Source organism: Apium graveolens, chromosome 3 (genome assembly GCF_009905375.1).
Source record: "Apium graveolens cultivar Ventura chromosome 3, ASM990537v1, whole genome shotgun sequence".
Taxonomy (NCBI): Eukaryota; Viridiplantae; Streptophyta; class Magnoliopsida; order Apiales; family Apiaceae; genus Apium; species Apium graveolens.
This window is the reverse complement of record NC_133649.1, coordinates 30,608,416-30,626,016: the sequence shown is the minus strand read 5'-3', so window position 1 is coordinate 30,626,016 and position 17,601 is coordinate 30,608,416. Positions and strand designations below refer to the sequence as shown.

At 34.1% G+C, this 17,601-nt stretch overlaps 2 protein-coding genes across 2 annotated transcripts; one reads left to right on the top strand and one right to left on the bottom strand.

Moving 5' to 3' along the window:
* The first annotated feature begins 2,147 nt into the window (after positions 1-2,147).
* LOC141714063 (uncharacterized) lies at positions 2,148-3,569 on the top strand. The gene has a single exon (XM_074517606.1). It carries the CDS (start codon positions 2,148-2,150, stop codon positions 3,567-3,569), a length of 1,422 nt encoding a protein of 473 aa, XP_074373707.1.
* A 12,031-nt stretch (positions 3,570-15,600) lies between these two features.
* Positions 15,601-16,577, bottom strand: LOC141712049 (NDR1/HIN1-like protein 1). The gene has a single exon (XM_074514816.1). The coding sequence runs from the start codon at positions 16,382-16,384 to the stop codon at positions 15,755-15,757; it is 630 nt and encodes a 209-aa protein (XP_074370917.1). The 5' UTR covers positions 16,385-16,577; the 3' UTR covers positions 15,601-15,754.
* Positions 16,578-17,601: the final 1,024 nt, after the last annotated feature.

Below are 17,601 nucleotides of genomic sequence, written 5' to 3'. Positions count from 1 at the left end.
TTATTTGATAATTGAACCAATATATAATCATTTATCGAATACTCAATAAGGGCAAAAATCATAACTGAAAAGTGAACCGAAATAATTTCAGTTATTTTATCGAAACAAATTAATTATTTAAGTTAAAATCGAAAATCAAAATTGAAAATTGAATTAGAAAAAAGATAGAATTTTAATATTTAAGTATTTATCAATGACTCAGTGCAACACAAAGTAAAGATGTTGTGCATAGAGATGTTTAAAATATCTGAAACGTGAAATCCTATTTGATCCAATACAAAAAGTAGCCTCAAAAATCCTGTTCAAAACAAAAAGCCATGCATGACTCTTTTATGTAATCTAAAATTATACCTAAGAGGAGCATCTATGAGAGTGAACAATATTTTAGTATATTTCATTGTCACTAAATATTATAGCTAACAAGTGAGGAGTTTGATGCTCTACATGCTCAATGTAATGTATGCTTTGGGATAGGATTATATTTATAGGTGTGTTTGTTTCATATATAACCTAGGAAAGGTATTTTAATATTAAGGAATGTGATAATAAAATTATGTTTATTTTTAATATTTTTACATTACTTTTTATGAATTTTCCTATCTTTATAAAAATTTAACAAGATAAGACGATTGAGTAATCAAGCTAAAAAATAGTTGTCAATGAATGAAGAAATGCTAGAAATTAGTGAATAATGTGTCTCCAAGGTAAAAAAATAAATTTTGAATTATTAGTGATTATATTCACCAAAAGAAGTTATTGGAGAGTAGTGCAAGTTGGTGATAAATGCATGAAGATTATATTCACCAAAAGAAGTTAGTGGAGAGTAGTGCAAGTTGGTGATAAATGCATGAAACATGAAACAAAAAATAGAAAGAGAAGTAAAAATCAGTGCTCCTTGAATAAATTGTAAGTCAATGATTATATGTATCATGAAGAAAACGGAAGAGAATTACTTCAATGGTGATGGAAGTACATCACTAATTCTTGAATAAATACAAATATTAGTTGAAAATGTGGAGAGAAATGTTTTACATTGCAATGTTGTGGTGATGAGAAGTACATTGCTCGTAAAGAAGAAATTTAAAAAATTTAAATTTAGAGGGAGTGTTAAAAATAATAATTCAAAATTATTTAAATTATTACAAATTTGTGTTGATTAACTTGTTGAATTAGTTTTTGAATAATTATTATTTAATGCAGTGTTTGAAATTCTAATTTAAACTGGCTATTTACGACGGTTAACTTACGACGGAAAAAAGTGCGCGCCTTTCTTACGACGGAAATTTAAATTCCGTCGTAAATTTTTACGACGACAGAACAAATCCGTCGTAAGTATATTATTTTATTATTAAACTTACGGTCAACTGTGCAATCAGTCAACTATGAAATATAATTTACGACGGAATTTATATTTCGTCGTAAGTTTAAATATTTCTTTATTATTCTATTATTAAATTTATTTACAAAAAAAGATAATTAAAATTTAATTATAATAACGACGTCGTTTAATTATAAATTATGACAGAAATCAAGTCTTCGTAAGTAGTATTTACGACGGAACTATTTCCGTCGTAAGTTTTAATAAAAAAATATTATTTTATGAAATATACTTTACGACGGAATTTATATTTCGTCGTAAGTGAAAATATTTATTATTATTCTATTATTAAATTTATTTACAAAAAAGGATAATTAAAATTTAATTATAATAACGACGTCGTTTAATTATAAATTATGACGGAAATCAAGTCGTCGTAAGTAGTATTTACGACGAAACAGTTCCGTCGTAAGTTTCCCACCTTTCACATTAAATGTCACCGGCTAGCTGTTCAAAAATAATATTTTTTATTAAAACTTACGACAAAAATTTATTTCCGTCGTAAAGATTTGCAAAATATTACTGTCTCTTTTTAAAGTTCACTCTTTTCACTTATTTTTTCTCACAAAAATATATCTTCATATCATTCAAAATACATGATGACATAACAACAACGAATTTTACAATCTTCAATGTATGTATTAAATTTTAATCTTATTTTATATTGTTTATATGCATTTAAATGTGTGATTTAAATTTTTATATTTACATGTAATATATATATGGGTGCTTATATGTTATTCACGTAGCATTTTATTTTCATTTGTAGATGTCTTATGATACTAGTTGGATCACTAAACGAATTATTCCCGGTGGTTATGGTTTTACGGAAGAATTTAATAAAGGGGTTAAAGATTTCTTGGCATTTGCAATAAAAAATAGCAAGGAACCGAATGATCCGGAACTTTTGACTAGATGTCCGTGTAATACATGTAACAATCAACTCTTTCAACTCATTTCCGATGTCGAGTTTCACTTATATGCGGTCGGTTTTCTTGAGACTTATACCATATGGCATTATCATGAAAAAGAATGTGGCTCACGAAATGAAGAAATGAATGATCGCGAAGATGTATTTGATGAATATGAGATGTTGAGGGATGCCTTTAGAGGGGAAGATTTTGGATATATCAATAGTGTCCACGAGGAGCCGAACGAGCAAGCATCTAAATTCTTATACAATGTGAGTAATGTCGGAGAACCAATATATCCGGGCAACATCAAGTACACACAATTGAAATTTGTCACTAGATTACTACATTGGAAGAATCATAATAAATGTAGTGATAAGGCCTTTGATGAGTTACTCCTCTTACTTGGAGATGTGTTTCCGGAAGGGCATAAACTTCCTTTTAATTATTATGGTGTCAAGAAGATGGTCAAGAAGCTGAACTTGGGATACGAAAAAATACATGCATGTGAGAATGATTGTATGTTGTTCTACAGTGATGATAAAGATTTGGAAAACTGTAAGTACTGTGAGTTAAGCCGATACAAAGATTCAATTAATGGTGGGAGTGATACCATTCCGAGGAAGATCTTAAGATATTTTAAGATCGCTCCTCGTCTACAGCGTTTGTACATGTCTACCCATACAGCCCAACATATGAAGTATCACAAGAACAGAATTGTGACTGAAGGGGTTCTTAGTCACCCTGCAGATGGAGAAGAATGGAAAGAATTTGACAAGAACTATCCGGATTTTGCAGCGGATATTCGTAATATAAGGCTTGGTCTTGCAACTGATGGATTTCCCCCGTACAGTAATGCTACTTCTACTGTATACTCAGTATGGCATGTAGTATTACTTGTGTACAACCTTCCACATACCATGTCCATGAAGGATCCATACATGTTTATGACACTACTAGTACCCGGGCCGAATGATCCTGGGAGGAATCTGAATGTCTATCTTAGGCCTTTGATTGATGAACTTATTAGTTTATGGCAGGTTGGTGTGCAGACATATGATGCTTCTACGAAGACCAATTTCATGATGCAGGTTGCCTTGTTATGGACTATCAGTGACTTTCCCGGGTTGGGTATGGTTAGCGGATGGTCAACCCACGGAAAGATGGCTTGTCATGTATGTACGGGTGAAGTTAAAGCCAAGCAACTACCACACAGCAGGAAGTCCAGCTTTTATGGGTTATATATGGGGTTTCTAGACAAACGCCGAAGAAGTCGATGAAAAGGTCGAATTGTCCATAACATGTGTGCTGGAATCACATTTCCACCACCAGGGAAACCACATAGCAAAGAAAGGGCAGATGGCTTTGGGGATTCACACAATTGGACACATATTACTAGCTTCTTTGATCTACCATATTGGGATTCATTGCATCTACGTCATTGTATCGATGTTATGCACACAGAGAAAAATGTGTTTGACAATATAATTCATACTATTTTATGTAGTGCCAAAACGAAGGATACCACAAAATCAAGAGAAGATTTGAAGGCAATGGGCATCATGCAAGAGTTATGGATGAATGGTAGACAAAGGCCTAGAGCTAGATACGAACTCACCCGAGATCAGCTGAAATTTTTATGTAAATGGGTACATCGATTGAAACTCCCAGATGGTTGCTCATCAAACTTGAAGAGATGTTGTAAGATAGCTCAGTTGAAATTTCAAGGCATGAAGTCACATGATTGTCACGTATTTATGCAAAAGTTATTATCTTCTGCATTTCGTGAACTTCTTCCGGATGACATACACAAAGTACTTTGTGATCTTTCAAATTTTTTCAAGGACTTGTGCTCAACTACACTACTCGCATCAAATATTAGGCAGTTGGAAAAAAACATAGCTAGGATCATTTGTACTTTGGAGACTAAATTCTTTCCAGCTTTATTTGATCCAATGGAGCATCTTCCCGTTCATCTACCCGAAGAGTGCAGACTCGGCGGCCCTGTCCCATCACGATGGATGTATAATATTGAAAGACTACAATGCAGAATGAAACAAAAAGGAGGGAACAAAGCACGAGTTGAAGGTTCCATTGCAGAAAAATATGTACATGAAGAGTTGACACATTTCTGTTCCATGTACTTTGAGTCAGGAGTTGAGACAGCGCACAACTTGCTAGGTCGTAATGTGGTTGATGATCGCTCACGGGATCCGCATAAACTTGAGGCATTTACATATCCGGTAGAGCTCCTCGGAGCATATACAGGTTACCATTTAGATGTGGATTCCCTACATGTTGCAGCACATTATGTTCTTACTAACATGCGTGAAGTGGCATTCTACATCACGTAAGTAATAAAATATTTTCATTCATAATTAAAACTTTGAAACATTCTTCACTAACATGGTATGATTACTTTTTTCAGTATGTTCGAAGACGAGGTTCGCAAGCATCATACATTGATATTGAGTGATACTGAGATGGATACAATGCTAAAGGCACATTTCGCAACATGGTTTCAAAATAAGGTATTTCATAAAATACACAAATTATATAATTATAAAAATATATTTATATACTTGTTTTTATGTGATTATTCCATTTCAGGTACAAAACAACTACAAAAAATTTCAATACCTATTGCAAGGCCCAGCTTCGTTTGTGCTTTCTTACAAAAGATGCAAGGTCAACGGATACTCATTCAACCTAGGAAAATCAAGCTCTGGGGGACTTGTGAAGGGTAGTTGTTATGGTGATAGTGGAAGCAATTACTACGGGACTTTGCAAGAGATTATCAAACTAACATATGGTGGCGGAAATCAAGTGATTTTATTTAGATGTCATTGGTATGATCATGTTAGGGGTGTAAAGAAACACAAAAATGGAGTGCTCTTAATTGATCTTAATTCAAAACTAAAAGGAAATGATATTTACATTCTAGCAAGTCAAGCCACACAAGTGTACTATGCTCCTAGTGTCAAGAATCCCGATAGTAATATTCACACAATCATCACATGTAGACCTCAATTGTTCAGTGAAAGAACATGGGATGTTGATGTGGAACCCCTTCAAGAAGAAGTCTCAAATACCATTGCGTTAGATTTTTCCTCGAGGTCGTTATTTGTTGACTTTTCGCACTATGAAATGGAAGAAGATCAAGAAGAAGAACAAGAGCAACCAAAACAAGTGGAAAGTGAAGAAGAGGAAGAAAATGCAAGGCAAGGTGAAGAAGAAGAAGAAGAAGATGGTTATGATAGTATTGACGTTGAAAGTGAAGATGAGTAAGAAATGTACTTTATCATTTTAGGCAAATTATTAATGAATTAGACGGTTTTCTCACAATTTCTCACAATTTCAACTTTTTAATGAATTAGACGGTTTGAAAATATTTTAAATGTATAATATGATGTGTTCGTACAAAAAAATTGGAAATTTTATCATTAACGACACTTTCCTAATTTTAAATGAATTAAAATGGATTTTCGGCTCACCAACACTATTTTCAACTAACTTTTCTTGCTATTCAATCTTTTTAACCAATTGACATTTTGGAAATCTTATAAATATATAATATGATGTGTTGGTACAAAAAAATTGGATGATTTATCATTCTTGGAAAATTTCTTAATTTTAAATGAATTAAAATGAATTTGCCGTTTATTTGCATTTTTTCAACTTCTTTCATTATCCTAATTTTTTCACTAAATTGAAGATTTGAAAATCTTAACAATATGTAATGTGATATGTTTGTGCAAAGAAATATTGGATGATTTATTGTTCTAGGTAAATTTGTTATTTTAAATAAATTGAAATGAATTTTCCTTTTTTACTTGCATTTTTTCAACTTTTTTTGTAATCGTAAATTTTTCACCAATTTGAAGGTTAGGAAATCTTAACAATATATAAAGTGATATGTTTGTGCAAATACATTTACAGATTTTATCATTATAGGCACATTTCTAATTTTTAAGAATTAAGATGAATTTCTCATTAATCAATCAAGATTTTCATATAAGGTTTGTGATTACTTGTGTTTTGCTAAGATTCCTTTATTATTTTGATTTACAATCTGTTTTTTAGGTTGAAATAAGTAGTTTAGTGATGTAGATTTTGATAATAAATTACAGCAAGGGGAAAAAGTTACAGTCTGCAATTTCTGTATTCTGGGTATATTACGACGGAATAAAAATTTCGTCGTAAGTCTGGGTTTCTTACGACGGAAAAATCGTCGTAAGTTAGTTAAATGATTACTTATGACGACTTTTTCGTCGTAAGAAACCCAGACTTACGACGAAATTTTTAATCCGTCGTAAATAGTTCTTTAGGCTTCCTCAATCCCCTTTTCCTATCGGACAAATCTATTATATATATTAATTTATATCATCTTAATATACAAAAAAAATTATAATTAATTATACTTTAACAACATAAGTAAGAAATCCTACATTGAAATATGTTATAATTATTATTTCATGAATGAACATACGTTGTTTATTGTTACGATTTTACTTAGCAAATAGGATCTATGAGAAAATTATGCCAGATCATATATTACAATCATATCAAATAAAAATTCATGTGTTAAGTACTATATGATTGTACATATCACTAAACCTAGAGATGACAATTTCACCCGACCCGATAGATGACCGACCCGTTCCTATCCGTTTGGATTTACTCCAACCCGATTCTTTGGATTTGAATTTGGATTTGGATCTTATTTCTAGACCAAAAGATTATGGATGTGGATTTGAATTTTAGGTATATCGAACCGATACCCGCCCCGAAACCTAAAATTCGTTCTAAACCCGATTTAAATCCGAAAACAATTCAACAACATATTCTTCACTTACATAATTTTATAAAAATAATATATGATTTATATATATCAAATATTTAAATCTAATATTTATAAAGAGGACATTGGATAATTATCGATAAATAGACCCTAATGACCCAATATCAAAAGCCATCACATTAATTATTACGTGAATGATGATATTATATTCAATATTTTTTTAACATTCAAGATTGAAGTCAATATTTTAGTTACATGTTAACTAATATTTAATAATAAAAATTTCAGTTATCATAAATTTGTTTGTCCAATCGTGATATTTATAATTTTATGATTAAAACAATTCCAAAATAAATATAATATCATAAAATTTATGTTTATTTTTAAAATTTCATATGTTAGTAAAGTATAAAAAAATTAAAGATTTAAGCTATTTTTTGTATAACATACTAAATTATTCTTCGTTAAAATAGTGATCAAATATATTATTTTAAAAAATTTTAAATGAGAAAATGACTAAAGTATATGTAAATAATGCTCAGTAATGCTTAGAAAAGTTATATGTCACAAGTGGTTGCTCTCCCTTTATGGTTCAACAAAGACCCGGGTTCGAATCCCTTAAAATTCTTTTTATTGTATATTAACATACGACGGATTTCGTCGTAAGTATTCGCGGTTAAAAATTGGGGAAAAATTGAATTGACCGCCCAATACTCTATACGACGTCGTGACAAGCAAAAACGACATTGTTTCGACTAAAACCCTAAAATAAACCGCTTTCCCCTTTTTACTTTTTGGTAAAAGTATCTCTATCTCAATTTTCAAGCTGCGGTGCGATCAGTTCACAGCTAAAGGTGATCTTGATTTCTCTTCATATCACACACTAATTGCAAAGCATCATGATTCTAACAGTCGTCGTACTCATTACAAGGTATAATCTTAATTTTCTTTTACGATTTGGTTGTTAGTTTTCAACTATGGGTCACATGCATGTATATATATGCATCGTCGTATTACTTATAGGTGTTTACACTGGGTTCTACTTGTTTCCTTTCAAAATCAACTTTTAATCCAACTATATGTTGATGGGTATGTAAATCTATCACTGGGTATCTATACTAATCTTTGGGTATCGATATTAATCACTGGGTGTCTATTTATTCACTGGGTAAAATAATATTGCACTTATTTTAACTAGATATGCATGTAGTTATGGAGAATTGATGTTTTCATTAATTACTTCTTATGGTTTGTTTTGTTTGTACTGCGGTTCAATGTTTTAGTTATGATGGCTGGGAGGACAGCTGCAGGTGGTAGGGGTGCAGGTGGAAGGGGTGTAGGTGGAAGGGCTTCTAGTGGTAGTCGTGGAAGGAGTGGTCGGGGAAGTGGCAGTGGTGGTGATCGAGAAAGGGGGAATAATAGTGGTCAGGATGGGAATCGAGGTCTTGGAACCGGTGGTGGGGGAAGTGGCAGTGGTAGTCAGGAAGGGGGGAATGATGGCACCGGTGGTCGGGGAAGTGGAAGTGGAAGTGGTGGTTGGGGAGGGGGGAATGATGGTAACGGTAATCAGGAGGATAATAATGATAGTGATGAACGGGGGGGCAAAGATGACAATGACGTTAGGGGGCAGAGTAGTGGTGCCAGTGGTGGCGGCGCAGGCGGCGCAGAGGGTAGCGGTATATGTACAAAGAGAAGACGTCGGCGTCGGCGTCGACATAGAGATGAAGAAGAAAATTCCGAATGCCTTCTTTGGGATGATGAAGGGAGGCAAATTCTTCCAGTTGGGGTGGATTCTGATCCCCGCAATCACAGGACACGTGGATACTCTCCGGGGGGATTTGGCACATACCCTGATATCGCAAAGGTTGTTCGGATTGCGGGTAACCAGTAAGTTTTTGCCCATCATCTTCCTCGCAGAAATTTATGTGTGTGCCTTGTTATGATTTTGTCCAAGAGTATGATTATTCTTAAGCATGCTGAAATAAATATAATAAACTGAATTCTCCATTTCACGAACTGTCAGACTTTTGAAATGGTTTATAGTGTAATAGAAAATAGAAACAGATTTTTCAGTCGTAAATAAGCAGAAATTACAAGATCCTATTCCTATGCAAATGAAATATTTTCTCCATACGACTTGAGCAGTTGAGACTAAAAGGAAGCAAGTGGTAAACTATCAGTAGATGTATGTATATATATGCTTTGGCATGCCTGAAACTCTAGTTGCATCCTTAATCTTTAAAAAATTGCACACAAAGAACAACATTATGTTACACAGTCGATATCTAACGTCACTTAAGCGATCTGGGAAAGAGAGATCCTCCATCTCTGATTCAAAATGTACTGATAAAATTATCAGGTATATAAAATATTATATTCTTTGGGTCCTATGCGACAATTTATATAAAATGTGCTTGATAAGTGGTACTTGATATAGACTGATATAGTGTTTGATATAGAGTTTACAGGGATCAGGAACAAACTTGAATCAAGTTCAAGTCAGCGTGGGGATACGCCATTACCGGCATGTTGTGCCCCTGTAATCTTCCCTGATATTCCACATTATTAGTTTTCAGAAGTAATAGGTCGCTACTCACTAGAAGTTTAGACTCCGGAACAAAGAAAATATTTTAAGTGTAATAAATATTTGTTGATTTCAGCTTTTATTATGAACATCTCCTCATCTAGAAAGTTAGAAACTCAAGATTAACCTTTGATAAGATTTTAATCTATGCCTATCAAAAATCTCTCTAACAATGCTAATCCAACTATTTTAATTATAGTAATAAAGAACCTATTATGTGAAAATAATAGAAAAATTAAGCCACTAGTCTTGGTCCTAATCTTCTGCAGAAAACTGATCTAGGGACATAATTCCAGCTAGAAAATTTTGTAGTAAAGTACATGTTGCACAAACCCGAGCATGTAATGTAACCTTGGACAACACAAGTGGGCCTAGCAAGGAAAGTTTAGGACATTCTTTTAAGTTATGCAAATACAGGTAGTTACAGATTAGCATCTTAATATTCCAAATTATTATTCTGCATGAAACAGACCCCTTTTTATTACAATAATTCACACAAATATCTACATGCAGTAGGTTATCATGTAATATCATTGCTATGTAGAACTTTATCAAGGTATCAAACTCTTCTAACACTTTAGATTTCAGTGAAGGGACTTAATATGTTAGATGTATATAACATTTATAGGATTTGAACCGGAGACGATCACAAGAGTTCTTAATATCATGTTAGGTTGCCGGCCCTCCTTAAATCTTTATGCTAGAAACGATTCTAGAATGTATATCATTGTAATTAAAATTAAAATTTAATTATTTCTTTTGAATCTTAAAATGGCTTCTTATTAGGACTAATACTGAAACTTTAGAAGGGTGAAAATTTGGCCACAGTATGCAGCAAATCAGTGAAAAAGGAACATAATTACTAGAACAAGAACACCAAAAACAATGCCCACCTAAAAATTTCACTATAACAGATTAAGGGAAATAGACAAAGGGTTCCCGAGATAAAACTAGATGCATCATAAATTAAAAAGAGTTATCAAGGATTAAGAAATTAACTAAACAATCAATATCTTAACACATGGAAGTGAGTCTACTCATCCCCTTAGAGCATATCCGACAAACTCTTTATATAGACTCTTAAATGTTAAAACCAAACTTTCTGGACCTCTAAATCAAATTGAGCATTTAAATTTAGATAAAGGAATTAATAATACACTTTCAGACATCAAGAAATTCAATGACTACATAACAAAAAATCACTAAGCAGAATGTTTCTAGCGAAATCTCTCTTTTCTTTTCATAGCTGATATCTTTATATCCTGACCTCTTGAATAAAGGACTGGTACTTTGCCTTTTTTGAAAGAAAACAAGATGTATATTTGTCAAAATATCAAGTATTTGAAAATGTGCAAACTATGTAATAATTAGTGGACTATACAATGGTGGAGATGGTGAATTTACTGAGAGAAGTTAAGTTATCTTTATCTGTTCCTCAACTTTATCATTGACTAAATTGCTGCCATTTCAGGATTGATTGTCCAAAGGCGTTGCGAAATATATTGGCGATTATTCGCATGTTTTGGCCAGATGGTTGTGTTGGCATCAAAGAAATTGATAGGAAATCTCCTGGGTTCTGGAACAAGTGTATAGAGGAGTTCTTGGTATGTTGCACATCTTTGTTATATTCTTATATATTAGATTGTGTTTATTTTATAGTTGTTCCCCTTTATCTTATGCCTTATACTATATCTTTTTTTGTAGCGCTACTACACATGGGACCCGAGATTTGCCACTGAAGATGAGGCAAGGGCTTCCATACTTGTGCATATGCGAGACAACATGCGTCGTACACTTGCTGATGATAGGGAAAGGGATGACGACAAGATCGCGGAAGCTGGAGGGACTTATGCAGATCATAGGCCCCCATATATGAAGTCTGGTGTTTGGTCCAGATTAGCGGAGTATTGGGTAAGTGAAGAATTTAAGAAAAAGTCTGATGCTGGTAAGAAGGCTCGAGCAGCTGTGAAAGTGCCTCACACTTCGGGAGCCCGTTCATTTGATCGTCGTCGTCGGGTATATCATTTCATCATAATTCTTGACTTGCATCTCTTTCCAATTTAGCCTTAGATTTCTTACTAAATATAATACACATATGTAAATGAGCAGCCTCTTATCCCAGCAAAGTAATATGAATGATTTCCTTTTAGTGTTTACAAAATTTATATTAATTAGTTCAGGGGAAAATCACAAAATGATAAATATTTATCATTTATTTATCATGAAATTGAAAATTTTGATTTGACTGGTTATAAATTTTCTTAACAGGATTATATGGAGTCACACAATGGCAACCTGGATCATCTTGTTGTTTATAAGGACTGCCACACTTTGAAAGACAAGGAGAGAAAGGGCGATTGGATTACTGAGGACGCCAAAAATATTATTGTAAGTTCTTTTTATAGAGTATCAATTTATAGTAGTGTCAGCTTCCGAAAAAATGAATATCAATTTATAGAGTGAGCCTTCAAAATCAAAATTATCTGATCTTCGTAAATTAATAATCTCTAAAAATAGCTATATATCTAAAATTTAGTTGGTGCCTTTATGTGCTTCATTTTTTTAACTAGTTCATATGTGGTCTAGACGTCAAGTTATAGTCTACTTGCCTTCTGCCTTTAGTATATCTGAGCCTTCAAAAATCAAAATTATGTGATCTCTTACCAAAGTTTTACCACCTGTTGGATATCTTGACAAGAGTATGTGATTGAGTTGGTTGGAGAGCCGGGAGGCGGAGCATTATTCCCACCATTATTCCCACCATTATTTACTGTATTGTATGGATGCCCTGCCTATAGCAAAATTATGTGCTAAGGCTAATTCATACACAGACTCTCTGATTTTGAATTTTGATTTTGAATTAATTATAAAACTCAGTATAAAATAGTTCAGGCCTCAATAATATCTAAAAAATAGCTATATATCTAAAATTTTAATTCTTAGAATTTTTAATTGTTCAGGCCTCATAGAAGTGATTAATTAAAATGGATGTGTATTTGCATAAAATAATACACCCGTAGCCATTCAATTCCACTGTGAGTATTATTGATGTTTATAATTGCCGGCACAATTATTCTTTCTTTCGATTCAGTGTCTAATTATTTTATTTATAGGAGCGCTACATTAACATATGCGGAAAGAAAGGAGTTGATCCTAAGGTGACCCAAATTCAGAGCTGGGTAGAGGCGGTGGGTGGAGTTCGTAAGAACGTGATTCTTGGACATCCACGGGTTCGAGCCTCTGATATTTACGGTATATTTCTTTTATAGACTTGAAATGTTTAAAATATGTGAGCGTGAGTTGTTACATATAGTTTCTTCCCAGTGATAATATATCAACATTATGTTATTATAGAGCCTGGTGCACGTCCGCCACGTCCTCAGGAAAGGAGAAGGAAGCTCTGGAAGATCTGCTTTGACTCGCTTACAAGATGAAATGTTCATGCGTGTCGTGGATGAGACCTTGGCCCAGGCTCGAGCCAATCCCGAAGAGTATATGTTAACACCCGAGCAGATTCGTCTCTTAGCACAGGGAGTGGTGGAAGGAGACTCCTCACTACCTCCGAACCATCCTATTACCAGAGAGACGCGTCAAGCTATTGTTAGGGTTGTGGTGGAGGTCCTAAATAATATCTATAAGACCTGACGGACCAGGAGCTGCCAAGGTATGATCAATTTGATTTTTTATTTAGTTTTATTAATTTTTTTATGCCTCAGTCACTTGAAATCACTCCTGAATAATTGTTGGAAGCTGGAAACATAAAGGCCACCTAATTAACTCAAAACTTAAATAGGCCAGCTTAGCACCCACTAAAGATTAACTTGATTTCCTATATCTTGATTATTAACATTTCCTCATGCAAATTAAAATTGTAAAAAACCAGACATAAATATGGTCCAGAAGCACACTTGCGGGGAAATACCCAAAGAGAAATATACCAAGTTTATAAAATTCTGGTGCATGCTAGCCCCCAACCAAATACTAATACATCCCTAATCATATATTTATATGATTATATAAACTTGAGAGTAGGAATTAGGATTCTTAGTTGGTAAATTTTAATTAACACAATTATATATGGACCGCTACCAGTGATCAATCACATAACCTAATTCTGATCTTCTTGTACAGATACTAGTTTTATCCATAATAAAATGATGATAAATTTTCTTGCATTACACCAAAGTTGGAATTCATACAAATAAAATAACCTTATTACCTTCCAAATTATGCGACCCCTAAGTTTATGTAAGTGTATACAAGTGTAAAAACAATTCATAGTAATTCCTCATTTTAATATTGTCTGAATATACTAAAATGTGAATCATCTTTAATATGATTTGGGATGCTACTCGTAATTCTTAATCCGGGTGCTGCTTGATGTTTAGTCGCGACTCCAAACATATGATTGAAATTAATAAATAGATACAAGCTCAATTTAATTACTGAATTCATGTTCAGGTACGCTATAATTAACATCAACAATTCAGTAAAATAGAGTATAAGTGTTTTATTATACTTAGATTGAACTCTACCAAATCTGGGTGTCACAAGGTCTATACTCTAAGTAATAGCCTGGGTTAGCGGGTGAGGGCCCTTGTTCGAGGGACAAACCTCGACTCCAACAGATCTGCCTATCTGGTGAAAACAAGGGCAAGTGTTTTTCATTTGATTCGGCATGGATGGCAATGAGGTTGTGATTACTTTGATTATTTTTTTAATTTTAAGTTTCTAATTCAGAATTAAATTTAGCAGCACCACTCGCATCATGTAGGAATTTATTATTTATATGATCATGTTTAGTCTTAACAATTTACTGTAATTTATTACTTCGCATGGCAGTTTGTCTCTTATTAGATACGACGGTTAACTTATTAAAGTGTGTATTATAGGGAAAGGCCCCAGCTAACGAAGATGATTCAGATGATGGTGAGAGCAATGACGAGAGTACCGAGTCTGATGAAGATCGTGACATGATCGGTTCTTTTTATGATCATGTCCCTCGCGGTGGTCCAGTCATTAGGGGTTAATTTTAGCTTTATGTATTTGAATATTTGTAAGATAACCAAGTTGTGCTTGTAAACTGAATTTGGTTTGTAAACTGAATTTTAGTTTGATTTATACTTTTGATTGTGAATTAGTACGGATTTACGGTATAACTAATATAAATTATGTATTGTGACTTGATTGTGAGGTTTAGAGTCTGTTTTAAGTTTGCGATTGCATAAGATTTTGGCAGGTTTAGAATTTAAATTGGAAGCCGAAAATGGCTGGATACTGAAAAATTAGAATTTGGTTATTCTGGAAAAAGAAACTTACGACGGTTGTTCTTCAAACATTCCGTCGTAATTTTTCTGGAAAAACAAACTTACGACGGTTGTTCTTCATATATTCCGTCGTAATGTATCAATTTTCATATTTAAAAATATTTTTTTTTGAATTTTCATTTCACGGCTTGTAGACCCCACCTTCTAAAATACGACGTTTTTTTGTCGTAACTTTCTAACTTACGACGAATTCTTCCGTCGTAAAATTATCCCGTAAAGTAATATCCGACATTTTTTCCGTCGTAAGTATATAACTTACGACGTTATTATTCGTCGTATTATAGTATCTTACGACGATAAATTCCGTCGTAAGTTGATTTACTATTTTATTGAGTATGTGGGCCCCGCCTTCCTAACTTGCGACGCAATTTTAACTTGTGACGAAAAAACGAACTTACTACTCGACCAAAAATGACGATTTTTTTCCGTCGTAAATGGCTCAATTACGACGATTTCAGTTCAAAAAAACCGTCGTATTATAGTATCTTACGACGATAAATTCCGTCGTAAGTTGATTTATTATTTTATTGAGTATGTGGGCCCCTTCTTCCTAACTTGCGACGCAATTTTAACTTGTGACGAAAAAACGAACTTACTACTCGACCAAAAACGACGATTTTTTTCCGTCGTAAATGGCTCAATTACGACGATTTCAGTTCAAAAAAACCGTCGTAAATGGCCAAATTTCTTGTAGTGATATATGAATATGAGGGTGGATTCAGAACTAGGAATCAGTAGACAGAGTTGAGTGAATCAAACACTGACTTTGCAGCTGGCTGAAAGCGGCAACTTGATCGATGTTTCGCCATTGAAAATATCATTTTTACTATCACAAGGAATATAAACCGGACATGTAACATGCAGATGATAACGTCCAGAAACAAAGGTCCCAACTTTCCATCTGACCCGTCCATTAATTTTGATTGTCATCTGAATGCCTCCACTAGCCTGCTCTGCGCTCAGTGCTTCACCAATAAAAGGAGCTATCGGAACGCTAGTACCTGATATAAATGGTGACCAAACATTCACGCCCTTGTGCCCTTGATAGGTATGCGGTATCTCAGTGTAGTAAGTGATTTGTTGGCCACGATACGAGGCATAAACATCGAGTTTGTCATAGTATATGCCTATATTGTCATTGGGATTCCGAGACGAGACGGTGATTTGGAAGTTAGAAGTGAAGAGGTCTGGAGAGGAGGCGATTTTGAAGTTGTAAATTGTGACATCTTGGACGATGAAACGGGGCTTTTTGGGTTGTAGGATAGCCCATGTGATCAGAAATACGAGAAGAACGATGAAGCAGAAGACGAGTAGACAGGCGCATAGACGGCGGATACGATTATGGCCTTTCTCCTTGTGGTGGCTGCACTCTTTTGTGGACATCGAGAATAGGTGGTGGGGGTGGTAGTTATTTCACTGATTAGGCTCAATGGTTTGGCATGGAAAGAAAGGTGAATGCGAAAGAAGTGTGGAGTGTATGATGCGTCTAGCTTTAGCTTTATTATAGTATAACAAGAGTGGAAAAAGACATGTATAAATTGTGAGAGTTGCATGCCTACTGCCAACTTAAACGAATGAAGGATGCAACTGTAGGACAAGTGGGCATTGTGAGCTGTTATATCATCTTTTTCGAGATGGTAAATTGGTAATATTGATTTGCCATTCACCTCAATCAAATACATCTTCGCAACAGACTCGTGATAAATTTTAACAATTCAAAACAAGGAACTGATTAAGACGGTGATAACACCTTCACATTTATAATCTCACCAAAAGTTGCATCCTGCAGGTTATAAAAGGACCTGATTTAAATAATCAGGGGGTAAGCTGATATTGCTAGTGCCCTTGCGTATATGTGATACAACCCGCAACAGAAAGAAGAAAAAGATATTTAATGAGGCCATTAAAATGTGAGCAGATTATAGGGGGATAAGAAAGCAAGGGTAAAGCCAAAAGCAATGGGGACGTAGGTTGCAAATTGGGTTCCAGTCCACCAGTGATATGAAAACAAGGTTCATGTCTCTGCCCAGCCAAATGTGGGGTCCTTGGATATTCCTTCCGACCTTCCCTATTTTAACTCAGCATATATATATATATATTATACACCACTGACAAAGTAAAATGAACCACAAAAGAAAGTACTATACACAGAGGCGGATCTCGCGAAAAAAAATTGCCCAGCGCAATTTTCTTTGTGATAAACAATATCATGACATTTGATGAATTTTTGGCTTTTTGGTCAATTTTTCTCAAAAGAAAAACAATGAGTACAGCTTGAAAAACTTAAGATTATGTAGATATTTAAACTTTCCTAATGGACATTTTATCAAATAGGTAGAGTACTTAACTTCATAAGTATACTGCTCAATTTATTCGAACAAGGAAGAAATAATTCATGTTGTAGCGGCTTTCACTGACACTTTCGAATCACAAGTCACAACCTTTCAAATATTTTCACCAAGCTGGAAACCTTCTTTTTCCTTTCCCCTCCCCATTTCCGCCCAACGGAGGCTGGGTGCGTTACCCGTAGGTCCCCCGCTGACTATAAAAATTACCCTTTGTTTGTGTTGCTGTAAAAAGAACTTGTTATACATTAGTAA

Coding starts and splice junctions, on each gene's coding strand:
- LOC141712049 (XM_074514816.1), bottom strand. CDS start 16,384: ATGTCCACAAAAGAGTGCAGCCACCACAAGGAGAAAGGCCATAATCGT.
- LOC141714063 (XM_074517606.1), top strand. CDS start 2,148: ATGTCTTATGATACTAGTTGGATCACTAAACGAATTATTCCCGGTGGT.